Source organism: Anser anser, assembly GCF_964211835.1.
Source record: "Anser anser genome assembly, chromosome: 20".
Taxonomy (NCBI): domain Eukaryota; kingdom Metazoa; phylum Chordata; class Aves; order Anseriformes; family Anatidae; genus Anser; species Anser anser.
Window position 1 is genome coordinate 3,491,251 of NC_139741.1, and position 27,845 is coordinate 3,519,095.

The window sequence follows — 27,845 nt, forward strand, 5'->3', positions numbered from 1 at the left end:
TTTTCCATATATAAGAACAAGCTGTCTTTGAATCTGCTTAAGTCCCCAACTTGAGTTTAACTCTACTAAAGCAGGAGCAGAAACCACACCAATTAGTTTAGCGCCAAACCTCAGGTTTACATTGGCCAACTAGCTCCCAATGCCCTGCTTCACATTCATATCCACTGAGGGAAGCTACAGATTTGTTTTTACGTGCAGTTATCATACCTGCATTGCAACAGGAAAGTCATTTTGTGCTTCAGGAGGAAAGAAGACATCCACTGCTTTCTTTGGAAATGGCTGATTCCCAGTCGGTGGTGTACCAACTTCAATGATATGCAACTGTGCGATAGGTAAGATTAGTCTGTCAGTTTCCAAATAATACACAGAACAACAGACTTTAACAATAAAGATATGGCAGTTCTTTTGCTGCTGATCCTTAATCCCAAGCTTATGCAAGCAGAGGAGCTAAACCAGCCCTCCTGAGCATTTGCACAGGCATAAGGTGTAACATACGGTATTCATTCTCAGTTGTTTTCCTCATCTATGGAACATGATCTTTAGTCATCTCTAGCTACTTAAAACTTCAATGATTCCTTTAGGTCACTTTATGCAAGTCTTTTGACTTGGGTAACATACTGAGACAGTTCAGAAGATGTTTCTCTGAACTAGCTCTAGCTCTACTTTGTTTCAGCTTTCACTTAGAGTAGTTCATATATTTCTGACATTGATATTGATCGCTAACTAGCCCGGTAACACTAGCATTTAATTTTTTCATCCAGTAACTCGGAAGTTAAGCTTGATACTGGGGATCAGCAAAGAGATTACAACAGCTTTTCCCTTAAGCTTTGCTTGTGAAGCCAAGAGGCACATCCTTCAAGCAGCTAATTAGCTTGCCAGTCATGACACATCACCTCACTTCATGACTGGAACAGACTTCTCTTCTACTTCAGGTAGCCCCTGCTGTGAAGCTGTGTACGCCCCAGTTTTCATATACGCTAGAGGAGTAGCATCCAGAGTGACCCTTTTTTCCTAGAGGCAACTTTGTGCGTTAAACCACTTATTTTCCTGGAGGCAGATAACCAGGATGAGTTATTAAAGATTAACGCATTTTTAAAACCAAGTCTTACCTTACCCCCAGCTTGCCCTCTTACTGCAAAACAGAAGAGAGTGGATTCTTCAGCATTTCCTTCCATCTTGAACTGCGCGAAGCTAGCTGCATGCCCCTCAATCGGTTGTGACACTTTTCTATCTACAGAATAGAGCTGCATTGCTCCCACAACACGGTTTTGCTAGATAAGACAGAACAAGAGTCAGAAGTAGCAAGCACATGGGCAGCAAAGTCCTCTAAGTTACTGTTAGCAAATACGTTGTAATATTAAGCTGAAGTACCATGCCATGCTTTCTCTTATAAAGGTATCGCATCAGATTAACTTTTTATGTGATTTTATACCATTACTGTAAGATTTTCAGTTACACCTAAGGTGTAAAGACAAGAGAAGCACTTACATTCCAAACAATATTTTAATAAAAACCAAAACATCCTCACACCCCGCATCTACTCCTACAGAAGGAAGAAAAGAGCCACGCTATAGGCCTGCCACAGGAGGCCTCCTTCACGGTAAAGTACCTGTGCAGATATGCCAGTCAGCAGCAGCCACTTCTGCTTAGCATCAGTACGGTAGTTGATGATCTGGCAGCCAGCAAGACTAGAATGGCGATCAAACATTTTCACGGGCTGGGACTCCCCCTCCATGCTCCAGTGGTAGACTGCGTTATCCGTTACAAGGGCAACAGTATTCAGAGAGATCCACTTCCAGAAGGTGACATCATCCGTCATTGTATGAGCCTTCATCTTGCTCTTCATTTCAATGTTGAATATTTGAAGTGTTTTCCCAGCTGAAAAACACAACGTTGTTAGCCAGGTGGCAGTTTTCACCTGTTACTTAATGTTAAGCAATGGTTCAAAGCAGAAGAGCTGCATTATGATGCTAAACACTCGTGAAGTTTTTAGAAAACGCTATGATCTATTGGCAACATCATTCAGCGATCAGCTACTAATTCTAACCAGACCACATTCCTAATTTCACTACCACATAATTGTATGCTTTTTGGTCTGAATTTGCCATCACTGACTGACCAAACAGATGTGGAAAACAGCCTGGCAGGAAACAAAAGCTTCAGCTACACAAGTTGTATGATACTTCATACATCAAAGCCAGGTTAAAGTAAAGCCAAGTGTCTTGAAAGTTGCAAGGAAAGCTATGCCAGTGTCATTAAAAATGATGTCCACATCTGTTTCAAGTATAACAGGGCGTAACACGGGAAGGTCAAGCTGGCAGAGCCTTTCCTAATTGAGACTCATTAACCAAAATCCGTAAGTTGCACCATCGGGATACACAGAGCTACTGGCTGCAAACCAAACGAACACACGCTGTGCAAGGGAAGGACTCTAGTGACCAACACAAGCTCTAAGAGGTAAGAGGACACGTTATTTTAATTACGCACAATGCTGAATACACACATCGCGAACAGCCACCTGCAATCATTTCTACAGCACAGTGGTGTATGAGATATTAATTCTTCCTGTTGAATAGGCAAGGAGGGTTCTGACCAAGCTCTGTTAGTTTTAGGAGGTAGCTACTTAAGCACACGCTACTGTAGCCCAAAAGGAACATTAAAGACGTTGTAAAACTAGGTCCAGGTCAGGGTCTCTGTTAAGGTTACTAACTGTATCTCAGCTTGATAAAGCCAAAGCCATGTGGACAAGTGCCTTCACTCAGCAAAGACTAGTTCAGGTGAAAGCCACCATTAGTTCAGCCCACTGAAATACGACGCAGAGCCAGGAGTTTCTCCAGAGCTTGGAGAAGGGCGTCCAGTAGTATTACTCAAGCTACAGGCTAGCCATTTATTTCCATGTCTAGTGCAGCTGGAGCTCTAGAGAGAAGGGATAATAGATTCAGGCAGCATCTACCCTACATGCTATGCCAGGGATATTAACAGCCAAAAATTAGACTTGAGTCTAAAGGGTCAGTCCTGTTTATAAAAAGCTTAATATCAAGAGCGTGATAGTCTAAAAGTGCCCTGAGTTGGAGTGGATTAAGTTTCTGAATCTTAAGGATTCCCTTGTTTGAGAGGGCATGAAAAAGACTCTGAATTTAGGCTTTCAGTTATTTAACACCACTGTTCAGCCACGCCCACCATAAACCTGAGCCATTTGATTCTGCTTTCTCTTTTCATAAAACAGGACAGTAACTGGTACAGTCAGTCGAGATAACTCACCATCTGCACACACAAGAGAGCATTAAAGTTGTGACAAAACAGTAGGACAGTATTAAAATCAAACTTAGGTAATATCGAACGCTTCTAAATATTTCCATTGGCAATATATTAATTTATAGAGCGACAGAATATTTGAGGCTTCCTGGGAGGAAGAGGCTGACACTTCTGGAGCCTCCAGAGGAATGATTGTTCTCTGTATTGGCAGAGATAAGGAGCGAGCTGACCTTGTGCTTTATGCACTACGCAAGTCTTCCACGGATAGTTTTACTTTCCCTATCAGGGGCTGATTTAATAAATATGCACAAATCAGGGCACCAGCCTTGTCCAGCGTGGCAAAGACTACAGCCTCTGCAAATATTTCCCCTCCTCCCCAGTCTTAGTTTTCTACTCTGTACAGAGGGGTTCAGCTGATGGATCCCACACACTCAGGAGATCAGGTCTCACTTCCCCTAAGAGGATTCCAGACCAGAGACTCCAGAAGTGGCCCAGAGCTTGAACTTTCTTTCCAGCTCTCCTCGCTCTGAAGCCAAAAATACTCTCACTGGGAAGCAAAAAATTCATCCTATTGACCAGAAAATGAGCAGCAAGCCTTAACTGAAACTTATTACCCAGCTACCTTCAGAGGAACCAAAAAATCACTGAACTTAAGCTCCCATTAAGCTGTGGAAAATTGGTGAGGGATCCTCCCACCTACGTTGCCTGACAGATTTACATCAGTCACAAACCAGTACTACAGAAAGCTCTCCAGAGACTTCACGTGTTTCTTTCCCCACGATTTCCATACCTTTTAATGCAATGACTTTACTGGCAGGGTTCATGATAGCACTGTCAGCTGAAATCGGTCTTCGAATGGGGTTGCTGGGGTCGTTCATGTCAATGATGACCACTTGCGCCTGTTCTCCCACCTTCTCTCTGATACAGATGAATTTGTCAGACTCCATCGTCAGAGTGCTGAACCCGATGTTTGCTGGGTTGATGCCCAGGTTTTGGAGCTGGAAAAGAAGAAGGTTTAGCATTAAGCTATTACCTCGGCACAGCCACCGGCAGCTTTGGGGGAAGCTGCAGGAGATACCAGCCCTCCCGTATCCTTCCACGACAACACAAACCAGAAGCACATTACCCACAAGTGCCATGACACCAGCATTCTCACCCACCTGCAGTTATGCCCAGCAGGCTTTTTGAAGCCCCGCAGCGTTCAGGCACTTGGTGCCTTACCTCCAAGGTCTGTTACAACTTATTTTTTCAAGAGCCCAGCCTTTGAGCCCGTCAAGTGGTTTAAGGGACACGGCAGCTGCCTGCTCCTGGTAGCAGTGCCAGAGTCACAGCCTCAGTACCCACTCGCATCAGCTTCGCTTCCAGAGCCCTCTTTCACTCCACTTGAACTTGGCAGCTATCGCTATTTCAAGCTTAACGCCACACGTGAGGGGCCTGAGCTTTATCTTTATCCTTGCAGAGTTAAAAAAAGCTACCTGTCTCGCATTTAGCCTAGCCCTCTCTGGCAGCAAGGCTGTACGCCACCGAGAAGGCAGAGCTAACAGCTACGAAACAGACCCTGCTGAAAGCAGAAACGGCTCACCTGCAGCCTTACTTGGGACAGCGGGCATCTACAAAGCATCTCCTTTCCTGCTGAGCCAGCCTGCTTCTGGAAAGCTTTAAATGCCTACCTTTACGTGGCAACTCTAGCACAGTAAACACAGTTTATGCAACGCCACTGCACTGTGCTTGCGGACTGATGTGTCAGGATGGCAGTACTGAAAGCAAGCTGTATTTCTGCTGTTAAAAAGGGAGTAAAATCGGTTACTTCACACCACACACACACGTCCAGCCTGTGGTAGGCATCCCTTAAAAACCACGGGCTCGGTTTTCTACCACTAGAGGAGTCAGCCCTTCTTCTAACGCCTCTGTCCTTCTAGGAGGCCCTCTTGAGCTCCAGGCCCCCTCGCGCCGCCCGGAGGGGCTGGCTGCTAGCTCTTCAGGGCCATTTCGGCGTTACTGTGCTAATCTGCAGCACCACACCGAGCTCTTATCGGCTGTGCTCTGAAGGCTCGGAGGTGACCACGCCTCAGCCGCTCTGTCCTGGCGGACTTGCGGCTCCTGATAGAGGGGTTTTACTGCACTTCCCCTTTGCCCCGGCTCGCAGGCAGCACACACACAAGGAGCCAGCACCATCCTGCTGCGCCAGGTTAGCAGCACAAACTTCACCAGGGGCATTGCTAACGACGGCCTCCATCACCCAGGGCATCTGGGCTGCCAGATCTCAGCACAGCTTCAAGTACAGGCTCGAAAGCAAGGAGGTTTTAGCCCCCTGGGTTCGCTGAGGTAGAGTATTTCTAGAAAGTGATTCAGCCTTTGGTTCCACAGGAACCCTGCGTGTAAGTCCCTTGTCCTAAAGGATGCCACTTCATTGCAATTATCTTGCCAGATGGTGGGACTGGAAGAAGAGACTGAAGAAAGTCACCACGACTGACTAGCTGAAGCCGTTTGCCTGGGACAGGACCCCTACGTTCCCTGCAGCTCAACGCAGCGAGCGGCTCGATTCCAAGAGAGCTGCCCTCACACCCGCCCATCTGACAACAAAGCCAGGAAACTCGCAGGTGAAGGACGGGTGTTTTAGCTGGCTCTCCTAGGGGAGAGCTGTCTTTGTGCCAGAAACTAAACCCTGCCTCCTGGACAGGGCAGAGCTCTGCCGCTCAGATCGAGGGGAGCAAGGTCCAGCGCCCCAGAACCTGACCACAGCTCCTCCAGCAGCAGGGATTCACTTGGCAAGTTTCAGATTTAAGCTCAGGCCTCCATTTCACACCTTTCTTCAGGTGTTCTCCAGGCCTGAGAGTGGTGTCTGTATACCAGCTGAGTGCTGCTAACTGCAGCTGGTCACATCCCTGCGGGCAGAGAAGGTTTGAAGGTTTGAAGTCCTACCAGCTTCATCTGGGAGAGACTTACTAGGACGGGGCATTTCCTTTTACTCGGCTGCAAGCTTAACAAGCGCTATTTCAGTCGGCAGGCACAGCTTCCTCGTTAGAGGAGGGCAGTCTCAGAGGGCCGAGGACTCCGCCCGGCAGTAGCTCACAGCACTATGCCCAAATGGAGGCTGTGAACAGAACAAACCCAAGCACGTCCTAGCAGATGGCGGACCTCTTCGGGAGGTCCTGACTTAACCACCGGGTCAAAATTGCTTGGATATTGCAGGACGGATTTATCTTAATTGCGATCAAAGTGCCATCTGCTAGGTGTCACACCTGAGGTAGCCAGCCCCAGTTAGCAGTGGGAGACGTGGTCCTTTACAAACTTCGTAACATTTTCTGAGGCTAGGTAGTTCTTTGAAAAAAGAGTCAGTTGGCTGCGGAGTTCTGAAGCAAGCCTGGAGCAGCTTTCTGATGGAGCCGTGACCTTCAGCGAGGTCTTTAAGTACCCAAGTTCCTCCTGCTAAGATTTAATCTTTTAACCTCAGCAGATCCCATGAATGAAGTTTGCTCCAAGCCCCGAGCCTGGCAGGCTACCCCGATGGTGACAATCCCGGCAGTGGCTTGCACAAGAGCTTCAGCAGCCAGGAGTGCCACCTGCCTCGTGGTAAGGCTCGCGGTAACTTCTGCCGGCTCTCCAGAGGCCGGCCTTCCCTGCAGTATCAGTCACTCCCTTCCCCAACCAGGCTAAAGTTCAGGTGGCTGAGGCAGAAGCATTGGTGAAGTTAAGCAAACAGAGACTGAGATTATTATTAGGAAACACGACAGGCATGTTTCTTTGGAGGCTTTTATTATGAAGACTTCACTACTACTCCGTGTACTAGCTGTAGTGCAGGCTCCAGAGTTAGAAGGGCACGGGGTTCTACAGCAGGGTTTTTTCCCCCCTAAAAGATGGGAAAAAGAAGGAACCACTCAACACTCTTTACGCTATGACAATCACTCCCTTGGCTTTCATGGAAATGAAAAAGCAGAACTTGCCGGCCGTGCTTGGGCAACCAATTGACAGCTCAAGTTATTTTACGGTAACGTTTGCAGGAGTCGAGTTGTGCTGGTGTCCTGACGCACGCGGGGAAGAAAGCATTCGGCCCAGGAGCCGCTCCGCCAGAGCAGAACCGCAGAACAGGCTGCTGCAGAGCTACAGCCCTGAGGTGAATGAAAGCGTGGTGGCTACGACGAGTTTTTCACTGTCGCATTCCTCACGGATGTTCCCGGTAACTCACCCGGGGAAGCTGCTGTGCTACACACGCCCGACACCGACCTGAACGGCAGAACCGCTGACAAGAGCCGCTGCGTCGACCCCTTCCTGGAACATTTGCTTTCTTTCTGACACTTTGCTTAGCTGTCAAATAATTTCTCCTTGCCTACAAGGAAGGGCACAGAACCGCTGAGCTTGCGTTTCACCTCGGCTCTCACACAACAGGATGTGAGCACTGCTCTCGGGGCCACGAGCAGCTGCTGAGCCTCTGCCCGGAGCCTCCTTATCTGCGTGCAGCTGGGAAGTGCCAGCCAACAGACACGTTCCCAGCCGCTGAGGAGCACGGAGGGGTTTGTTTTGTTTAAATAAAGCACCTCGCTGTGCAGCCAGTCACACTACTGCTGGCGCAAGGCCGCGTTTTCCTGGGCTCTGATAGAGCTGGGCGGGCACCAGGCTGCACTTGTGCTGCTCGTTGCGTTCCAGCCGTGATGCTCAGCTAACTTCTCACACATTTGTTTTATACCCGGGCTGACCCCTCAGAGCTGCTGCCTGCGGTCCTGTAACACAGAAACCCGCAGCGAGTTAAGCTCTGAAGCGCTTGGTGCGTGTCGGTGCTAGGTAGGAGTCACAGCGTGAGGCAGGCTAGGAAGTCATGCTTCCAGCAGATAAGAGACCTCTGCAATAGTGAAGAACCTTTCTACATCCTTCCTATTCTCGGCCTCACCCCAGCAGGCTGAGGTACTCATCCGCTCCCGGCACCGCGGGGCCACGCTGGTTACAGGCCACAGCCTGAGACCCCACCTGCCGAAACCCGGGCACGGCGCCGCTGCCTGCGATCACCGGCACCTGCTGCGAGGGACGTGCTCATGAACCACTTAGCTAATTACTCCCATCCAATTAGTCCACACACTCTTCGGGTTGTCTGGATTCTTCCTCGCAGACTTTGCCCTACACCTCTGCGAGAACATCCCAAGCTCGCGGGCTTCAGGAAGTCACGCCCACGAAGCTGGGTGGGAGAAACACCCCAAAACGGCAGCGCTGCCTTCACCCTGACTTCTTGAAATACCAACAGGAGGCTTCAACGCTTCGAAGCAGTGCTGCTGCAGCAGAGATTTAGTGGCTACAGAAGAGTATTTATTAATGCCTTCACTCACACCAGCGCGCCTGGTCCAAGTTCAGTTCTTAAGTATTTCAGGATAGCGTGGCTGAACTAGGTGGCAAGCACAGCTCATCCCCTGCTACCTTGTCTCACTCATCAGGAACCTGTGCTCTTAGAAAACCTCCATGCTCCTAAATAAGCAGTTGTTTGTACTTTTTTTTTTTTTAATTTCACCCCTCCAGTTCAGAGGCATCAACTTACAGAATCACTAGAATTGGATACGAGCCGCCAGATTCGCAGTCATTCAACACGCTACACGCCCACTGGACTGTTTCCTCATGGCTACTTCGAGTAAAAAGCTCCACTATAAAACTTTATGGCGAGAGCCTGGTGGTTCTGATAGCGAGGAATCAAGGTTTCTCCTTGGAAATTCTCAAGGAAAAGTTTCTCCACCGCATGTTGTTGCGGTTCTGTGGCAGGGCAGGCATCTACAGTAGACAATACACAGATAACGCCCTGCGTATCTGCCGCTCCTGAGATTTCAAAGCCGTGTAATGGGACTCGAGCCTGACAAACAGCCTGAAACCCGACTACACACCTGGATTTTACACTTAAACCTAGAGAAAGCCCCCAAGCCACAGCTCACTTGGCCACCCTAGATCTTCAGGGCTGAAGATCAGCAGCTTTGTACAGTTACCTGACCGTTCTCTGACCTGCAGTGGATCCACGGAAAACTGCTGCTGATTAGCACTGCATGTAGCACGATGCTCTTCTAGACTAACTAAGAGCATCTTCTAATGATAGCCTTCCAAGAACTTTCCCATTCACATCCACCACCTGCCTTTTTACGAATAAGGCCCCACTTGGGTACCTCGCCGTGCCATTAAGCATCAGCTACAACCTTGCAAGCGTTGCGCAACGCCCCTGTGGCAGTTTTCCTAGATGAAGGAGGGCAGGCACAGCTCAAGAAATTGCATTATTCGAGTCCATCAGGACTCCAGCAAACAGATGGAAACACGCTACAGCCGTTCTGGACAGCAAAAGCATTGCAATATCAACGCTTCTGCTCTCAGAATCGACTCCAACAGCAAGTCAGATGTTTCAGCATGAAAAAGGCACCCCCAAAAAGGCAAGTTCCTCCGAGTTTTTTCAATGAAATGAAAAGAGGAAGCTCTGTAGTTGCACCAAACCGGAGCATTATGGGCAAGAGCCACGTGCACGCAGGCTCAGAAGGCAGGACACCAAGTCTTACTGAAGAGCAGCTCACAAAGGCAGTTGTGGAAGAAATTGCTTAAACCAATGCTCTTTGTGAGATGGGACAGGAGTAGCTGACTCCCTCAGCCCGAGCAGGCACGTCCCATGACCTGGCCCGAAACCTATCAGTGCTTCTGGCGCGCAGCAGATGAGTTTCCTTATGTAATTGTGCTCATGGCATTAGAGACCTGGCACACGCAGGGTTTGTATCTTTAATAATGCATCGTAGATGCGCTTCACGATGCTTTATTAGGAGCTGGGCTATCCCAGCTCAGTTTCGCCCGAGAACAGCAGAACCTTCCCAACACCCTGCTCTAGGCTCTGCTGCTCCGAGTGGATAATACTTTTTTTGAATGTAAAATAACATTATGGCTGTGGCACTTCCCACAACAAAACGAGTATTTTGCAAGTGTTCTTTTATCAAGGTGCCTAGAAATTAAGCTCTTTCCGTTGGGTTGGAAAGAAGTCACTGTCCTTCGTGTAAGCCATCACTATGTTGGTGCCTGCCCAAACAGCCACAAACCACACACGTGAGCTGACATCCCAGGGCACTGGAGATACAGGGGGTTTGCTACGGGCCGGACATCAGAAGACCCAATTTAGACACATCAATATAACTTTTATTATACGAGTTATCCACAAACATTTCTCCCCAGCAGCGAGGACAAGCCGAGCACCACCAGAGGTGCAGGAAGCCAGGAGAAGGCCGGCTCGCAGCGCTTCTCCCTGCACCCGCCAGACGCCAAGCGCGCATTGCACAACCGTGCCACCGCTTCCAGACCCCTCCCTGTGCTCCAGCTTCACCCGCAGCCACCGGCCGCGAGCCGAGGCGACCTCTCAAATTCAACCAAAACCGGGATTTGGTATTCAAATTCGGGATTTGTCCCTAGCGCCTGCCCGAAGCCGCCTCGACGAACCCGGAGGCTCTCTCGGCTGGGATCTCCCGGCATCCGGCTCGGGCCCGCCGCCACCCTGCCCGCACCCAGCCCCGGAACCCGGCAGGCACCGGCCCGGCCCCGCACTGCCCCAGCCGTACTGCGGGGCCAGCCTGCGGCAGCGCCGCCGCCGCGCTCCGCCTCTCCGGAAAGCGGCGCCAGGAGCGGCGACGGCGACAAAACCCCCGCCCGGGGACCGCAGGACGGGGTGGGGGGGAGGTGTTCGCCCACACACGGGGGCGGCCCCGCAGTCTCCCGGTGCCCCCCTCCCGCCGCACCGGAGGGGCCGCGACACCCCCCCCCCCGGGGCTGGATGCCCGCCCCGAGGCCTCCTCAGGGCCCGGCGGGCCGCAAGCCCGCCCTCCCCACACGGAAGGTGCCCTTCGGGGCCGGCCCGTGAGGGAGCGGCGGGGCCTGGCCTCCCCTCCCCGCCTCAGGCCCCGCGGCCTCCGCCCGCCCGCCCGCGGGGAGCGGCCCCTCGCCCACCTGGAGGTGCTCCTGGAAGCGGATGGGCAGGATCTGAGCCATGGCGGCGGGGCTGCGGCTGCGCTCCGAAGCCGGCCCGGGCTTTGGCGGCGGCGCCTCCTCAGCTGAAGGTGGAGGTGGGGGGGGGACGGGGGGAGCCTGGCAATGGCGGAGCGCAGCGGGGCAGCGCGAGCGGCGAGCCGCGGCCGGGCGGAAGCTGCCCCCGCCGGCGGAAGGATCCCGCGGCGGCAGGAAGGGGCCGGCCCTCACCTGCCCGGCACCGGCCTTAAACAGCGCCGGCCCGGCGGAAGGATACCTCTCCGGCTGCTTCACGCGTCCTCCGCGGGGGCCAATGGGAGCGGCGGAAGGATCCGCCGCCGGAAGGGACTATTTGAGCGCTCACCCCCTCCCCTCGCGGATTTTTTTTTTTTTTTTTGCCACATCATGCGACCGAGGGCCGGCTGCGTCACTTCCGGTCCGCGCTCGCCGCCCCGGCGGGTCACGTGCCGGGGGCAAGGTGACACCGGGAGGTGCCGCCGTGTCCCTCCGCGGGGGGGGGCGGTTGCTGTGGAGACGGGTGGGGCCCCGCCGCCCCCTCAGGCCTCAGCCGCCCCCTCCCCGCGGCTCCAAGTGAAAAATAAGCACAAATAAACAATAAAAAAAGCGTTAGGGTGGGAAAAGAGATGGTCTGTGCCCAGCATGAGGGTGGGGGGGGGTGCAGGTGACAGGATACAAATACACCCTGAGGGAAAGCAGCAGGAATTCCCGGTTTTTTCTGTTTTTTGGGGTTTTTTTTGGCTTTTCTAAATCAGAACTCAGGCTCCAGGTTCAGCGAAGGACAGCCCCTGGCTTCCCCAAAGGCGGCACAGCCCCCCAGGGCCCCCTGCCCCGGCTGCCCCTCTTCCATTTTAATAGGAACATTTCATAGGTACTGGCACAAAAAATGAGGCCCCAGAGAGCTGCTGCTTTCTCTGTGAGGAATCACGCTGCCACACTGCCCGTGAGGGAAGCCCGAGGCCTTTGATACCTTATGATGGGGCCACAGCCTGTGCAGAGATAAAACACTTAATATTTTACACTCGGGGCCAGCGCTTACTTGTAACATCACCCTAGCAGCCAGCTAATTACCTGAAAAAGCAACTGGAGGAGACACAGCTGCACGTAACCGAGGCTTGAGAAATGACAGGAGGGTTGCCTGGTTTTGGGAAATTGTCTTACACAAAAGGTGACTTACTGCAAACGAAGGAGAGCAAGAGAGGCAAGCTTGCCCCTGAAACTTTATGATGACTAAGCATCACAAGGCTTTAGCTTTTTTTTCCCCTTAAACAAATATATAACAAAGTAGCATTTCTTTATATATTCTTTATACACATTACAAACAGACTTCTTCAGACCAAAATCCATACAGTTTAAAAATAACAGCCACCAAACTCAGAAAAGCATCCCCCTAGGCAGCAGGCCTGCTGACAGACTGCAGGATGGCACCTGGCTGTTTTCTGCCAAATGGAGAACACCACACAGTGCTAAGTCATCCCTGACAAAAATTAGGCATTGCTGGCAAAAACGTGGAAACATTTACAAAATACTTTGCATACAAAACCATCTTTACTCAGAGCCATCACCGTACATGGTACAGCACAATACACAGTAGGAACAACATCTGTAACAGAGAACGCACGTGGCAAACATCCTTTTGACTTTAGATCAAGATGGCTCCATCATTAAAAGAGCGCTCTTTACACATTTTCCTGAACATCAGATAAGCATTAAGATTGTATAGCTATAGCCATACAAAGTAAAATGAATAAAAAGGGACAGTTCTGCTCCTTTAAAAAAAAAGCTGTAAGAAAATTTTATTAATGAAGGCACTGAGCCCTTTCTAAGTCAACTGAATGCCACAGAATTGGCACCACGGTAGGTATCACGTCTTCACCCACAGCTGAAGCCATGAAATTATTGCCTGTGACACGTGGCAACAAAATTCATTTTGGTAACTTTTCCTTGCGGAATGCAGCAGTGAGGATCACGTCCGTATGCCTCGGCAGCCAAACGTACCACAAAGCAGAAGTTCTCCCTCATTCTAGTCAGTCATCCTGCATTACGCAACCATACCCAGAACAACTGTACCACGCTGCCTTTCCTATTCCTGGGAGCAGACCAGCCATGAGCATTAGCCCATTTCGTTCAACGGGCCACTTAAACCCTGTACTCTTTGCTGCTTTCTCTCCAGATAGCGAGCTCGGGCATCCTGTATTGATTTATCATCATTCCTTTTCTCCAGCTTCTTTGCAGGGTTGTCTTTGACTCCTTCTGGAGGGGGAAAGGAAAGAGACACATATACTCTTCTGTGTCAAAAAAAAAAAAGCCAACAGCACTACAATTTCCCCCATCTGTAAAATGTCCAGACAGAATTCCAAATGTTTTTCAACTACCAGTCAGTCATTTAAATGAGTTTCAGAGAGGACAGTCTGTACCACAGAGGAGAAAAAGTAAATACATCATACTTTAAATCCCATGTCAATATTTGCAGTTGGGCTCATCCCACCCCCAAACCTATATCTTGCTTTTTATTGCAACAGATGCTATGCATCTTATGTTCTATGCACCTATTTTTCATTAAATTTCACGTCTCATACTCAGGTTTAGGCAGGAAGACGACAGCAGTGGGAACAGAAAGAAAGTTTAGAATATCTTCAGAAATTTCTGGAGATAGGAGGAAGAGGGAGAATAACACACAGATAAAGCAGTGGGAAAAGTCAATACACCCGCTCAGACACCCTTAGAAATGCATGTTTTCTCTTGCACCCTCTGAGCTGAGACCTTGGAATTGTTTCTCCCAGAAGGAAAGAAAAGCAAGAAATACTTAGACCATTTTACCAAAATAAAGAATAAAATAACTAGAAGACTCAGAATCTACATAGCGTGTGAATGTAGCAGCTAGTATTACTCTGTCTCAGAGTCAAGTTAGGAGTTCAGCTCATGCTGCAACCTTTCCCTCCACTGAGCACTAAACTAAGCTTTTGTCAGCTATTCAGATATCTATTTTATGAGAAGAAACACAACATTTGCAAGGACAACCTCAAACTCACTTACAATTGCCTGGTAAAGTCAAAAAGTTGAGGGGGACAAAGAAAAATCCTCAGATCCCCAGACTTCAGACAAACAGATGAGGGTCCCTTCTGTTTTCCAGTAATTCAAATATCCTTTCCAGCAAATTTATAATCAAATCCAATTTGTATTTTTATGATTTAAAATGGCTGTTTCATACAATTACAAAGGAGAGAAACAGATGCTATTTTGAGAACAAGAGTCTACAGTTTTTCCATCGTTAAGGAAATTGAAGAGGAACTACATTACCAGTGCCAGGCTGGATATTACATTAAAATTTTGGAAGGGTGACTTCAGGAGTAAAGGGGCCCTTTGAATACTTGGCTGCCTTACAAAACCTGCTGACAGAAGAATCCAAAGAATGTCAAACAGCTAGAGCAGTTAGCATACCCCAGTTTTAATTAAAAGACAATTTATTTAAACCTATGGCATTAAATTAATTGTCAGAAAGACATTCACTGAAGTGTGATTTATTTTTTTTTAATAGCCCTTAGGCACTCTCTCTTTCTCAGGTCACTATTATCAACTCATAATTTCTATGGCTAGATACCCTTTGCAAACTTAAAGAACAGACTCAAAATGCTTCTATTCCACTCTTGGTTAAGTTCTGTTTCTGTCAGGTGTAATAAACCAGAAGAAAGAGAGAGCACTGCAAGAACCAATAGGGAAACACCACTGCATGCAGTGCCAAGGCACAAAAAGGAGGATTATAGAGCTGTAGTAAGACAAGAAAACAGCTAGAACAACACGTATCCAACACCCCAAGCACATCCAGGTTAATACCTACTCGTCCAGAATGCGTTCCATGATACAATACACACACAGGCTCAACATATCGAAGAAAACCACACGCGACAGAAATAGAAGTATTATGCTTACCACACTGCCTTTTAAGGTCCTCCTTGTGTTTCCACTTGGTTATTTCCTCTTCTGTTACTTCTTCCCGTGCCACACTGCTCAGTTCATATGCATCAATTTGATGCAATCTAGGCAACAAGTCTTTGACCCACTCATAGCGAACGGGACACACTGTCCGGACATAGATTTTGGATGTCACTGTGACATCATGGAAGATGATCCACTCAAGTCGAGTCTCCTGGTTATAAAGCTTAAAAATACAAAGATTAGTTCAGAACTGATAAAAAATAATTTCTAGAGCACCCTCCACAGCTTCAGATGCAAGAGTGAGGTAAAGCTGACATTACCCTAAGTTTTCAGGCAGAGGAATTGCAGTATGACTTCATAAAAGTCACAGAACCGTAGAAAGACTTGGGTTGGAAGAGAACTTAAAGATCACCTGGTTCCAACCCTCCTGCCTTCAGCCGGGGTGCCACCCACTAGATCAAGTTGCCCAGGGCCCCATCCAACCTGGCATTAAACAATTCTAGGGATGGGGCATCCACGACTTCACTGGGCAACCTGTTCCAGCGCCCTGCCACAGTCTGAGTAAAGAAAATGACTTGCTTAAAATCCAAGAACAGCCAGAGAGAAAGCTCAGTCTATATAGCACTCATTTCATAAGCCAAACATTTACCAGTTTTGAAGATGTAAGGCTCTTTCCCACCCTCAATATGAATACTACGCTCTATACTCTAGGTGACACTGCATCATTTTTTCTCCTGGCCATAAATTAGCACAAATCAAACTGAAAAGGAAGAGTTTGCAAAGATTTGTCTCTTATTCCTTTTACAGGTCCTTTGCTACTTTATTAATAGAAATTGGCAACTTACTGTAGATGAAGGATGGATATAGACTATGCTGCCGTGTCCGTCCATCGTGCAGAAGGTCCTGGCTGCAGATCTAAAAGTTTTGTGAAAAAAAATCTATACTGAAACATGCTTTGCTGTGATTAAACGGCAACACAAACTAACCAATTCAGCAGCATAGCAGAAAAGATTCAGATATATAAGGAACGGAAGATCTATCCAGAATTAAGAGCAAAAAACAGGTGACAAATAAAATACATCTGTCTAATTTACCACAGGAGTACTGCAGACATAACACGATGATAAACAGGGTTTGGGACTGTAGTCTTCAACAGCCATGATAATTCGACATCTTCAAAGTGTTTTAGCTTAGTACCTGGCAGTATTCATCAGCTTGCAAGTTCATTTAATAGACAGAAAAAGTACTGTTCCAAGGATGTAAGCAACGTGCTCAGGAACGGAATCAGAGTCAGAAGGCAGACTTCTAGCCCTGTGCAGAACCACCACCTGTAGCTGTAACTGCTACTTTTTTAACAGCACAATATTGCTATTCTGTTTCAACATACAACAACATCCTTTAAAATATGCATAATATATTTTCCATTCAATTTTTGAAACTTTATTACTTACCTCCTAGCTACATTAATAAAGTATCCTGCACATAGACATCTCCTTAGTATTTCAGTTCTAGAGCCTTCAAATGTCTCTTTAGGGAAGTCAGGCAGCTACATTAAAAAAAAGAACCAGGGTATTTGCTAAAGAAAAAAACTTTACATACCCCCTCCATCCCATGGATTTTAAACTCTAGATTTCTCACCCTGCAGAAGCCATGAGGAAAAGAATTAAAACCCTCCTTCCTGCTTCTTACCACCACCATACCTGTTAGTTACAAAAGCTACAGGAAGGATGGTCTAATAAATATTTAAGTGTATTAGTTTCTACTGGAGAAAGGCCGTAACCATCTGGCAAAGGGTCAGTACTCCAGTACACATCTCAGACACAAACTAGCATAATTTGATGATATACAAAAAGTATTTTTCACCTGTTTCAGTTTACTGACTATTTCCCGAAGTTGTTTTTCCACACTAAAAGCAGATTTTACAGCTCTCCAATGGATCCAGTATTTCTGGCACCACGCTGAAGGAGACTTGCTGAGAACAGAAATACTTGCATTATAAAGAAGCCCTTTGTAAACTGAAGGCAGAAAGTTGCCTCTATTTTTTGTTATAGTCGTACAAAGAAGGCAACCTACACAGCCAGATACTGTGTTAGTTTAAATAATAGTTGTCTTGATAGAAATTACAGATCACAATAAGGAATCAATCTGCAGTTAGGAGTAAGTACAGACACGTACATATATGGAATATATTCAAAAAACCATCTGCAGGTGGGAGTTAATGAGCAACGCAAAACCACTTGCTGTAAAGAAGCCAGTTTATACCTTGTTTTGCACTGTTCAAAAATATTTAAGAGGGTTGCAAAGTCATTGCAACCTCCCACTTGCGAGGAAAGTTCCTGGTGTTGAAGTTCTGCCTCCTTTTGCTTCTGAGGATCACCTGAGGAAATAAGTTATACCTCACTTTAACAAAGTCATTTTTATTTATCACTCTTACTTTATCTTTTATTAGCGCATCTCCAAAGTGTGTTTGACAGTCTTGTATCTCTATTCATGTTATTTTTAGATTTGTCTCTCCTCCACAGCTGCATTTACAGTTCTTCCCCCCTTTCCTCTACTGGTGAGCAAGAATAAGTAGATGCTATTAAATCTGTAATTAAAACCATCAGTCAGCCATAGGGATGGAGACTTCTAGTCTCTAAGAAAAGTTACTACGTATTGCTCTCACAACCAATTCAGATGCCAGCGTGGAACGATAAAGGAACAGCAACCCTAAACAGCTCACAGGGATCAAGTGAAAGTTTTGCCTGAGGGAAAAAAGCAAGACTGCTGGAACCACCCCATCATAGCACCTGATCTGTTTAACTCAGCTTTTGTCCTACTACCCAAGTACAATAGTGATGGAGGTCTTAAAAAAAAAAAAAGTCTAGAAAAAAAATGTCATCCATTAATTCAGGGGGAATTTGCCTTCATTAAATGCTAGGAATGTACTGATAAAAGCAACAACATTTCCAAGGTGTTATTTCAGGTTCTGAGTATTCCCTTGGTAGAGAGGGATAACGCTGCAGAGGCCAATGTATCGCATTGCTGCTGCACTGCAGATATCAGAAGTTTGTGGGTACTACAAGTAACACTGATGAAGGAAGTGGGCCCGTTCCCATATATATCACACACGAACAAGTGTCTTCAAAATGGCAAGTCTCTGTGTTTGTGTCCTAAAGTGTGCTGGAGAGTAACGAACGTGTGCTCTAGCTAGCTGGACAGATAACAAGTGCACATTGCCAGATGGAGGATGGGGAAACAAAAGCATGTTTGTGGCAGTGGGAAAGACCCCAGAGCAGAATCCAGGCTATCAGTACTATCAGCGGTGCCTTTAGCTGTTGCACTAACAGGCACAGTTAATAGACTACAGAGATAACTGGACAAAAGCCAATGAGTGACTTGAATGGACAAAGGTCTCCCACAAAGATCGTGCTACATACAGCCTTTTCTCAGCTGGGGGTGGGCAGGCGCGCTGGGGAATCAGGCTGAAGGGGAAAGGAGATGGGAAGGAGGACATGGGAGACTGGGTTTAACACTATCAAGAGGTGCTAGCTTGGAATGCCAGCAAAATCACATTTTCCATTAAGCCAGAAAAAAACACTGGAAACGGAGGCAGTGACAAGTTGAACTTCTCACATTAACTCAAAAGCTTTACCTATTCAGTGTTACTGAAGAAACCCATCCAGAGGTGACCCCATTCCTTACAATTTAATTAATCCGCTCCTCTGGCTTATAATTAGCCCAAGAGCAGACACCACCAACAAAACATCTGCTGTGGTGTGTTCCCTCCCCCCTCACCCCAAAGCACAGCTTTCCTCCTATGACCTCTCAGCACTCCATTAGCTTACCCAGATGTTACTTTACAGCTCACAGCCCTGAGACAAACACAACCCAATTCAACGCTATCTTGAAGCTTTTGGAATAGCTGTTGTCCAATTCCTACTGTGCAAAATGTCCTGACTCCAAGACCACAGAAAGCTGTAAAAGCATACAGGCACACGTATATTTGCCCTAATCTTAACATCCTTTCCTACAGGTCTTTCTCTGGGAGACGAGGCACTGCGTGTGAGGAATAATCCTCACGCTGCAATATAGGTGTTATTTAAAGCATTAGTTTAAGGTGAAGCAGTGTGTGCTGCCCAGCCATTGTCTGAGATGTCCCTGTCCAAGCTGAATTCCCCACCTTCCCAAGGCTGCTTCGAGATAAGGGGCTTCCTACCTGGACGAATGAAAACATTTTCCACAGACAACATGGCTGCTATGGGAAGCAGCATATCTTCACAGTCAAGAGAAGCGGCTTTTATGACAGCACAGGTCAGGTTAGGAGGGAGGGGAAACTGCACCAGGAATTCACCCAGTCTTGTCACGTGGCCTCTCCTTATCGCAGGGAAAAAACAAAAAAAACCAACAGATTCAACAACACTATGTTTAAATGTAAATGGGAACAAGCACACGCAGTGTTATCCACCATATATGGATAAAGAGCAGGAAATAAATGCTTCCTCTGACTGCTCTAATACCGCAGTCTGCGTGCGCCCAGACAGGTGCTGGAGACATAAAGCAAGTGTCACTAGCAGAAGAGCCTTTCACCTTTCTCCGGTTTGCCTGTGCCTACTTCATGGCAGGCAAGGCTATTTAAGTGTATCGCATGCTTAAGATTTTTTTTGTTCCCCAAGAAGAATTCCTGGAAGCTTTGGATAAGATCTCCCTTCCTGTCTTGAGTTCTCCAGTGGGTCTCACAGGCAGTGCATAAGCACCTTCGTCGCATTAATCTAGGATCTGCTATCAGGAACTACTGCACAGAGGGTTGAATTTGTATGTTGTTATTCAGGAACTCTAGGACAACATGAAGAAATTAATCTCTCTCTCAAGTCCTAAGCTATGCTCTAATTCTAATTTTACAATGAGTATATTAAAACTTAGTAGTTAACTTCCTGGTCAAATGAGGAAACAATTTATTGCTGGGGAAAGTCCTTTAGCCCAAGTGAACAACTCATTAACAACAATTGAACCATTAAATTTAAATTCTTGCAGTGACTACACCCCTTTATTTTTTTACCTGTCAATAGCATCACACTGGTAAAGTTGCTTGAGAGCTTCTAAAATATGCCTCTCTTCAGGACGGTCCAAATAAGGAAATCTATAGTAAAAAATGAAGTAAAAATTTCACTGTTCAGACTCAGTTTAGCTTTGTTAATTTTCATATTTAGTAAAATACTTTTGTAACCTTCCAGTACAAGTTACTGACCAAAGAGTGCACAAACATCTTCAGTATATGGGCATATTACTAAATACGCAGCTTCATGATGTAGAATTACAACTGCAGACCCAGCACCGTCTATGAAAAGATTAGCTGTATTTTCTGCATGATTCATCCTAAATTTAAACAATTCCCCAGAGAGCTAGCTTTTGCAATACCAGTATTTCAAAGGAGCACTGTTCATTTCAGAGATAAGGAGGTAGTTTTGGCAGAACCTCACAATGAACTTGCGCTCAAGATCCAATCTGGCATTAAAGATTCTGAGAAGAACAGCAGAAAAGCTGACAAGCTGATTGTACCGTCCCGTCACCGTTGGCCAGAGACCTAATCCTGCCTCCTGCCAATAGGCTCTTGGTGCCTGTTCTGCTTTGCCTCTGAGACCTCAGGAAGAAAGTGATAATCCCCCCTGCTCCACGGACGTTACCTTATGACATCATGCACAGAAAGGCACTTCAAGGTCAGGATCACAGATGTCAGACTGGTTCTCTTGATCTCTGGGACCGTGTGGTCAGGCATACACTGCTCCCAGAACTCTTTGCTGTATAGCCGGTAGCTTTTTCCAGATGATGTCCTGCCAGCTCGGCCAGCTCGCTGCATTGCTTCACTCCTGCCAACGCACAAAGGCAGGGGGAAAAAAAAATTACATAACCTTGATCCGTTCTGTTTTTAACCAAAGCACCACACTGTAAAAACGACAAATATCAATTTCTATGCTTGTAGATGAAAGATTTAATATATTGGGCAGCAACTGAGAAATCTAGCTATACAAGAAACAGCAAAATGAAGAAGCACTTCTATTCAAAGGAATAATTTTATTTAATCTTCTCTGAATCAGACTGTTGTATTGAGCAAACATGTGAGCCACTGTCCAGACTACAGACAATACATTGTCAACTTCTCCTTAATGCCTGTAATTTCTTATAAGAAATAAGATGTTCTGAACAACTTTCTGTGCAGCAAACAAAATGCCTTTGAACTACGAAGCCTCAAAAGACCCCACTTCCCTCTTGTGCTCCCTCTTTTTCTTTTTTCCTCTTTTGTAAGAGCACCTGAAACACAATTTTGCCAGAGCACCTCCCAGAAACACCAAGCAAATCACCTTTTTCAAACTCACTTTGAAATGGGAACCACCTCCAGTATGTCCAAGCCAACTCGCGGGTTATGATTCAACTGCTTCACAAATCCACTGTCTACTACGTACCTGAAAAAGATTCATACTCTGTCAGAGAAGACAGTAACAGAGGCCTCAACAGACAGATAGGCAAATGCCACGTATGTGTAAGGTGAGAGCAAGAACACAATTGCCCTACATTTGCTGCAGAGGTACTTGCACTTTGCTGGCCAGCTGCAGCCCTGCAACAATTTGGTCTGCAGGATGTTACAGGTAACACCTCCCCACACCCAGCAAGATTATGCTGATTTACTGGAGCTGATCTGATTTCAAATTAGGTTCCAACAACATTAGTCATTTGTAAGACTACACAATAGCAGCTAAGGTATTTCTTTTATCCACTACACAGACAAAAAGAAGGCAACAAGTAATGTACCGGACAGGTAGGAAACCAGAAGGAAGTCAGATGAGCTTTTCCAGATCTCGTACAACTTTCTGAATTATCCTCTCTGTTCCAGCTTTTATAAAGGATAGGAAACAATACCTGACTCCTTCAATTGTCAGAGATGTTGCAGCAATGTTTGTGGATACCACACATTTTCTAATGCTTGTGGGAGCTGGCAAAAATATTCTTTTCTGTTGATCTGAAATGACAGGCAGTCAGTAAAACATTGCTCTGATATCAAATCATCTAACACTAGACAAATGTACTCAAATGTTTAATGAAAATTATTTGAATGAAATTAGAAAAGGAATCACAAAACATTTAAAAATACAGATTAGATCTTATTTTAGCATATGGCAGGATATAGAGAATATACTCTTTATTGTTTGCATATTCAAGATCTTGAGATCAAGACCGACCAACTCTCCTGGATATTTCCTAACATAGAGCTAGGAAAAAAGAAATGCCACCTGGTCTTGATGGAATCTTCAAGAAGGATTTGAAGGGTTTTAACATATCAGAGCAAGTGAAGGTGAACGTGAAAAGATTCAGATAAACCCCTCATGCTTCCAGCAAGTATTCTTCTAACATGTAAAAAAAGTAACAAATGCAATTTCCTTTAATTCACTTGCACTTCCAAAAAACAACAGAGGGCTGAATTTCTACCTTCTCCTGAAATTCTGGTTTTTAAGACATGAAACTTCAAAGTACCAAAATCTCCTTAAAATTCTCTCTCGTCTATTTAAAAGGCTGAAATACAAGGCCTCTGAGAAACCACCAAAAACGGAATTAAAAAAAAATCTGTCAGAATCTAACACCTAGCAAGGATGGAGAAAGGAAGAAGCTACAGCTTTCTTTTATGCAACTTCTCATTTCGCTCTTTCAAGAGGATGAAAACTTTCTGCAGGTCTTTCCCAGATCATTTCTCTCAGCAGCACTTCCAGATGGAAATTATTGCTGTCCTGCTCTTCTGAACGCTTATTCAGCCTCCTGGCATTCTACATACCACACCCACACATTTAAACATCACACTTGAGATCATCTGAAAATACAGCGCCTGTGTTCAACAGAGGTCAAAGTGCCTTTGTTTTTTTTAACTCTTCAAAATTAAATGTGATATTGCTGCCAAATAAAACAGAGTGACTCACTCTGATAACCTATACTTTCTATATTGCGTAACACTGTATTCTTTCAATCTTCTTTTACAGGTCTACTCTCATCTTTGAAAATATACTGGCAGTATCTTTTCCGTATAAAATAAAACGAAAGTAAAATGTGAGGGCCCTAAATACAATAACTGAACTTTGAGTGTTGCAATATCCCCTTCCTAAGCTGGAGGCATCGATACTATGTGAAGCAATTCCTGCTATTTCCACTACTTCCAGCGGATATGAGTTTTAGCTGGTGGCTTCTGTGCCAGTGCAGAGAAAGCTGAAGTGCCATTAGTTTATGAACACCACAAAAACAAAAACAAAAAACCTACACACACAATAGTGCTACAACGTTGTAACAAATAGGTTAATGAATCTCATTTCCCCAGTCACAATAAAAATACCCGTGTAGGATGCTGTTTATAACAAGTCTTGCAGTTAACGTTTACATGAATTAAGTTCCATATTATTTGCTCTTACCTGTTGACATCGACCCATATAATGGCAAGATAAGCAGGCCTTCAATGGATCGATCGTGTACTTCATACCGATAATCAATAGACTCTGCTTTCTTGAAAAGGAGGTCGCAAGCTTTTTCTATCTCATTTTGACCTGAAAAACATACAAGTGACCTGCTTAGCCACAACTCTGCCTTCCTCGTTTGCAACATCTGTGCACAAGGCTTCTGCCAACGTTGCGGTCACCCATCCCACTGCGAGAAGGAAGTGGTATTTGTGAGAGTCAGCCTCGGTAGTGACAATCCCGTCTTCCCACAGTGCCTCTCACCAAGGCTTTTCCCTAAAAGATGACTGCGCAAGAGCTTCATATGTCACTTTTGGTGCCTGGCCCATACTCTGATGTAGGCTTTTGGGGTTAATGAAATTCTTCTTTCCCAAATTAACAACCAAACAGAGCAATACAAATATTGAGCTAATCTGACGCAGAAAGAAAAAAACATGTACAAGTCTTGTACATATTTTTCATAGCTGATCTCACAGGCCTGGATATACCTTAACATGCTCGGAAAACTACCACTTCACAAGATTGTCAGTCTGCAACTTTCCTTTCTCTACTTACCACTCTGGAACAAACTGTAAAGCCATTGGGAGGCTGTACTGGTTTTGCTGACAATTAAATACTTTGCCTGGAATGACCACTAGTTGTTGAAATAAAGATTCTCACCTGTCAGGAAAACCAAGATGTCACCTTCTGGTTCATTTAAGTGGATATCCAATGTCACTTTCACAGCCTGAAACAAGCAACGAACAAACCAATATCAGCTGGAAACAGAACCTCATGGTACTAATTACTTCCTACACCATGCTGAGATGCTAAGAACACAGCAATCCAGCAGCTGAGTCTTGTGGTCTTTAACAGACAACAGTCATACTAAGAACAAAGAATGTAACACAAAGTAAAACAGGTCAGACCTCTGTAACATATGCAGAGCTTCCCGTGTCCCGTGGGCTGAGCAGGTTGCAGAATATCTCCTTTACCGGGTAACTTCTTCCTGGAATGTGCAGCACTGAGCAGTGTCCAAAGAACTCTGAGAGCTTGTCTACCTCCAGGGTGGCGGACATCACCACCACTTTCATGTCTGTCTTCCTGCCCGATGGTTTCTTCTGTAGAAATAGTTTCTTCAGCAAACCAAATAAAATATCCTAGCAGAAAAAAAAAAAACAACAATTTATGTTAGTTCCCCAGTCTTCCTAGAAGTGCTGATGAACTAAGAAGGGACTGAGTTTATGTCATGGATATAGAGAAGACAAAAAATTACATCTTCAGAGCCTATGCACTCAGAAGAACACATACACTTAGCTTGCTCATCTCATAAGAACATAAATTAATTTCTAGAATTTAATTAATGTTTCATCAGCTTTTCTCACAGCTTATAAACGGAATTCTTTGCTTTTCATTTTTATACACTCATGGTCAAGTCAACTGCAAGAAAGGTCAATTACCTCAGATCAATTAAAAAAAGTTATCTTCATCCAGTATACGTTACCTGACTGAGTGGACACTCTCCTTTGTCATACTGGTTATTGTTATCACTTCAGAAAATTTATTTTACTCTGCATTGCAGTGGATTAAAAAACTGCTCCTTTTAGTTAGTTATGGGTGATGGAGCAGTAACTTCTTACGTCACTCTAGCTCAGTTACTTGCAATACCCTCAGACGCTTGAGGACAGAAGAGGGATGCAGAAAGCAGTGTGGCTTTTCCCCAGGCTGACTAGCAGGTTGTTTTCCCTGTTCCCATGGCTCACTACTTAGGACTGTCTGGACACAGACTCCCTGCTATTGCCAGTTCTTCAGCTTCCCCATGCACTCTCTCCCCCACCCAATGTCAGTGACACAAAACAGTCTCCTGAGGACTGAGTCACTCGAGTCTCCCTCTGCTCACCACAGAAGGGTCAGACTGACATTTGACAGCTTTCAGTACATAGGTCAGTCTGGATACCTCCATGACCCCCAAACCATAATCTCTTTGCACAGTCATATACACACCCTACGAAACGTTAAGCCTTACGGCAAGAGAGATGTTTCAGGCTGGTTTATGTTTGTGGGTGGGTTTTTTTGTTTGGTCGTTGCATTTTTTTTTGGAGGGGACGAACAGGGGGGACACCACCGTCCAGTGCCAGCCAACATTTAAGTGCTGTCAAACACAACAACAGCTACAACAATTTCAACTTGATTACAGGCAGCACCTTATTTTCGGGATACACAGCATGCAATAGATCAAGCAGTGATCCTACGGCCTTAGGACAGCAAAAGGATAAAACACATCTGTAGAAAGTCAGCCAAAAACCTTGAGAACCATGCTGATTACCTTTCTGAGCAATAAGAGAGACAACATTTCTAGAGGTCCGTCCAGACACAGTGTCAGGACTCCTGAGATCTTGTCTTACTGCAGGAACTGACTCACTGTGAAAGATTTTAGGTAGTCACTTAGCCTGTTCTTTGCTTTGGTAAAACTCTTCTGTCATTAAGCACAGATGTAATTTCAATACGCAAACCTCTTACAGAATCTTCAAGTGAAAATAGACTTGAAGGAAAGAGTACCACATTTATATTATTTTTACCAATGAGTTCCAACTTCCCGTTTACCAACACCAAGCGACACTTGCGCTCAAGACGGTGACACTCACAGTGCTAAGGCTCCGCTCGTGAGCTTCATCCAGAATGATGACGCTGTACTTGCTGAGAAGGGGGTCGGCCAATATATGCCTCAACAAGCAGCCATCCGTCATGTACTTAATGGCAGTATCCTGAAAGGTTCAATTAGACCTTCAGCTTCTGTCCCGGTTATTTATATCGATATAGGTCAGATACAAAGTACAGACACACACACAGGGGTTGTATCACACAACTTTATGCACAGCATCACAAGTGTTTGGCAACGTTCCTGGTGGTGGGGCACGGTAACAGGTTGCCCAGAGAGGCTGTGGATACCCCAACCCTGGAGGTGTTTAAGGCCAGGCTGGATGGGGCCTTGGGTAACCTGATCTCGTGGGTGGCGTCCCTGCCTGTGGCAGGGGGTTGGAACTGGGTGATCCTCGAGATCTCATCCAACCCAAGCCGTTCTATAATTCTACGATAAGAAGTGAGTTCTGTGACAACCCAACCGCAGCTCCACCCCACTGGGACAGCTTCTCTGGCTCGTGTGAGACCAAAACGTCTTCTGAGGCTTTCCGCCCCGCAGCCCCCGAGCACTCCCCACTCCCTGCCCACAGCCCTACCTGTGAGGAGCAGTCATCGAAGCGCACCTGGTAGCCCACAACGGTGCCCAGCGCACAGCCCAGCTCCTCGGCCACCCGCTGCGCCACCGACACAGTGGCGACGCGTCGGGGCTGGGTGACACCAATGGCCCCGTGCTCGGCCAGGCCTGCGGGGAGAGAAACGGGGGCTGAGGGGGGAGAAACGGGGGGCTGAGGGGGGTCTGGGGTGGGGCTGGGGTGGGGGCTGAGGGGGCGCTAATGGGCTGAAGGGGGGCTGAGGGGACCGGGGGGGGGGGCTGAGGGGACCGGGGGGGGGGGGGCTGAGGGGACCGGGGGGGGGGGGGCTGAGGGGACCGGGGGGGGGGGGGCTGAGGGGACCGGGGGGGGGGGGGGCTGAGGGGACCGGGGGGGGGGGGTGAGGGGACCGGGGGGGGGGGGGCTGAGGGGACCGGGGGGGGGGGGCTGAGGGGACCGGGGGGGGGGGGGCTGAGGGGACCGGGGGGGGGGGGTGAGGGGACCGGGGGGGGGGGGGCTGAGGGGACCGGGGGGGGGGGGGCTGAGGGGACCGGGGGGGGGGGGGGGGCTGAGGGGACTGATGGGAGGGGGCTGAGGGGGCGCTGAGGGGATTGAGAGGGGGGCTGAGGGCCTGAAGGGGGGAGCTGAGGGGCTGAAGGGGGACTGAAGGGACGCTGAGGGGGCGACCCCGACCCCGCCGCCCCACACGCTCCGGAGGGGCTCCGGGGGGGGGGGGGGGTCTCCCCCGGCTGTTACCTGCCTCGAAGAGGTACCGGGGCAGCTGCGTGCTCTTGCCGCTGCCCGTCTCGCCGGTGACGATGAGGAAGGGCTGCCGGCTCACCGCCTCCACCAGCGCCCGCCGGTAGCGGCGGATGGGCAGGCGGCCGCCCTCCATGGCGGCGGGGGGACCCCCGCCCGCCCCCTCCCCACCTCCCCTCACGCAAGCCCCGCCCCCCCCACAGCTGACGTCACCCCCACGCGGAAGCGGCGCCGCCGCGCGCACAAA

General features: G+C 47.2%; 2 protein-coding genes across 5 annotated transcripts in view; both read right to left on the reverse strand.

The window, feature by feature from the left end:
- CLTC (clathrin heavy chain) overlaps positions 1–11,608 on the reverse strand; it is a 31,871-nt gene extending 20,263 nt beyond the window's left edge. For both annotated transcript variants that reach the window (XM_083806285.1, XM_083806284.1), the window contains exons 1-5: positions 11,191–11,608; positions 4,046–4,253; positions 1,610–1,878; positions 1,110–1,271; positions 208–321 (exon numbers count right to left, since the gene is read on the reverse strand). In XM_083806285.1, the coding sequence (XP_083662411.1) occupies positions 208–321; positions 1,110–1,271; positions 1,610–1,878; positions 4,046–4,253; positions 11,191–11,232 (795 nt within the window). In that variant the 5' untranslated portion in view covers positions 11,233–11,608. The remainder of the gene's footprint in view (positions 1–207; positions 322–1,109; positions 1,272–1,609; positions 1,879–4,045; positions 4,254–11,190) is intronic.
- An 897-nt stretch (positions 11,609–12,505) lies between these two features.
- DHX40 (DEAH-box helicase 40) lies at positions 12,506–27,820 on the reverse strand. Of its 3 annotated transcripts, none has more exons than XM_083806300.1 (17): positions 27,596–27,820; positions 26,846–26,991; positions 26,255–26,374; positions 24,539–24,769; positions 24,291–24,357; positions 23,589–23,720; positions 22,057–22,156; positions 21,516–21,602; positions 20,826–21,008; positions 20,201–20,281; positions 19,361–19,518; positions 17,425–17,539; positions 17,026–17,134; positions 16,614–16,708; positions 16,008–16,077; positions 15,157–15,385; positions 12,506–13,476 (listed from the first exon to the last, which is right to left on the reverse strand). In XM_083806300.1, exons 1-17 carry the CDS (start codon positions 27,732–27,734, stop codon positions 13,340–13,342), a joined length of 2,199 nt encoding a protein of 732 aa, XP_083662426.1. In that variant the 5' UTR covers positions 27,735–27,820; the 3' UTR covers positions 12,506–13,339. The 3 variants fall into 3 exon arrangements, with proteins under 3 accessions (XP_083662426.1, XP_083662425.1, XP_083662427.1); XM_083806299.1 differs by having other exon boundaries at positions 12,506–13,479; XM_083806301.1 differs by having other exon boundaries at positions 12,506–13,479; positions 26,873–26,991; positions 27,596–27,778.
- Between the last annotated feature and the right edge of the window lie 25 nt (positions 27,821–27,845).

Coding starts and splice junctions, on each gene's coding strand:
- DHX40 (XM_083806299.1), bottom strand. CDS start 27,734: ATGGAGGGCGGCCGCCTGCCCATCCGCCGCTACCGGCGGGCGCTGGTG. Junction 26,375..26,845: donor TCGATGACTGCTCCTCACAG/GTAGGGCTGTGG, acceptor TGAACCTTTCAG/GATACTGCCATTAAGTACAT. Junction 24,358..24,538: donor GCTCTGCATATGTTACAGAG/GTCTGACCTGTT, acceptor TGCTTGTTTCAG/GCTGTGAAAGTGACATTGGA.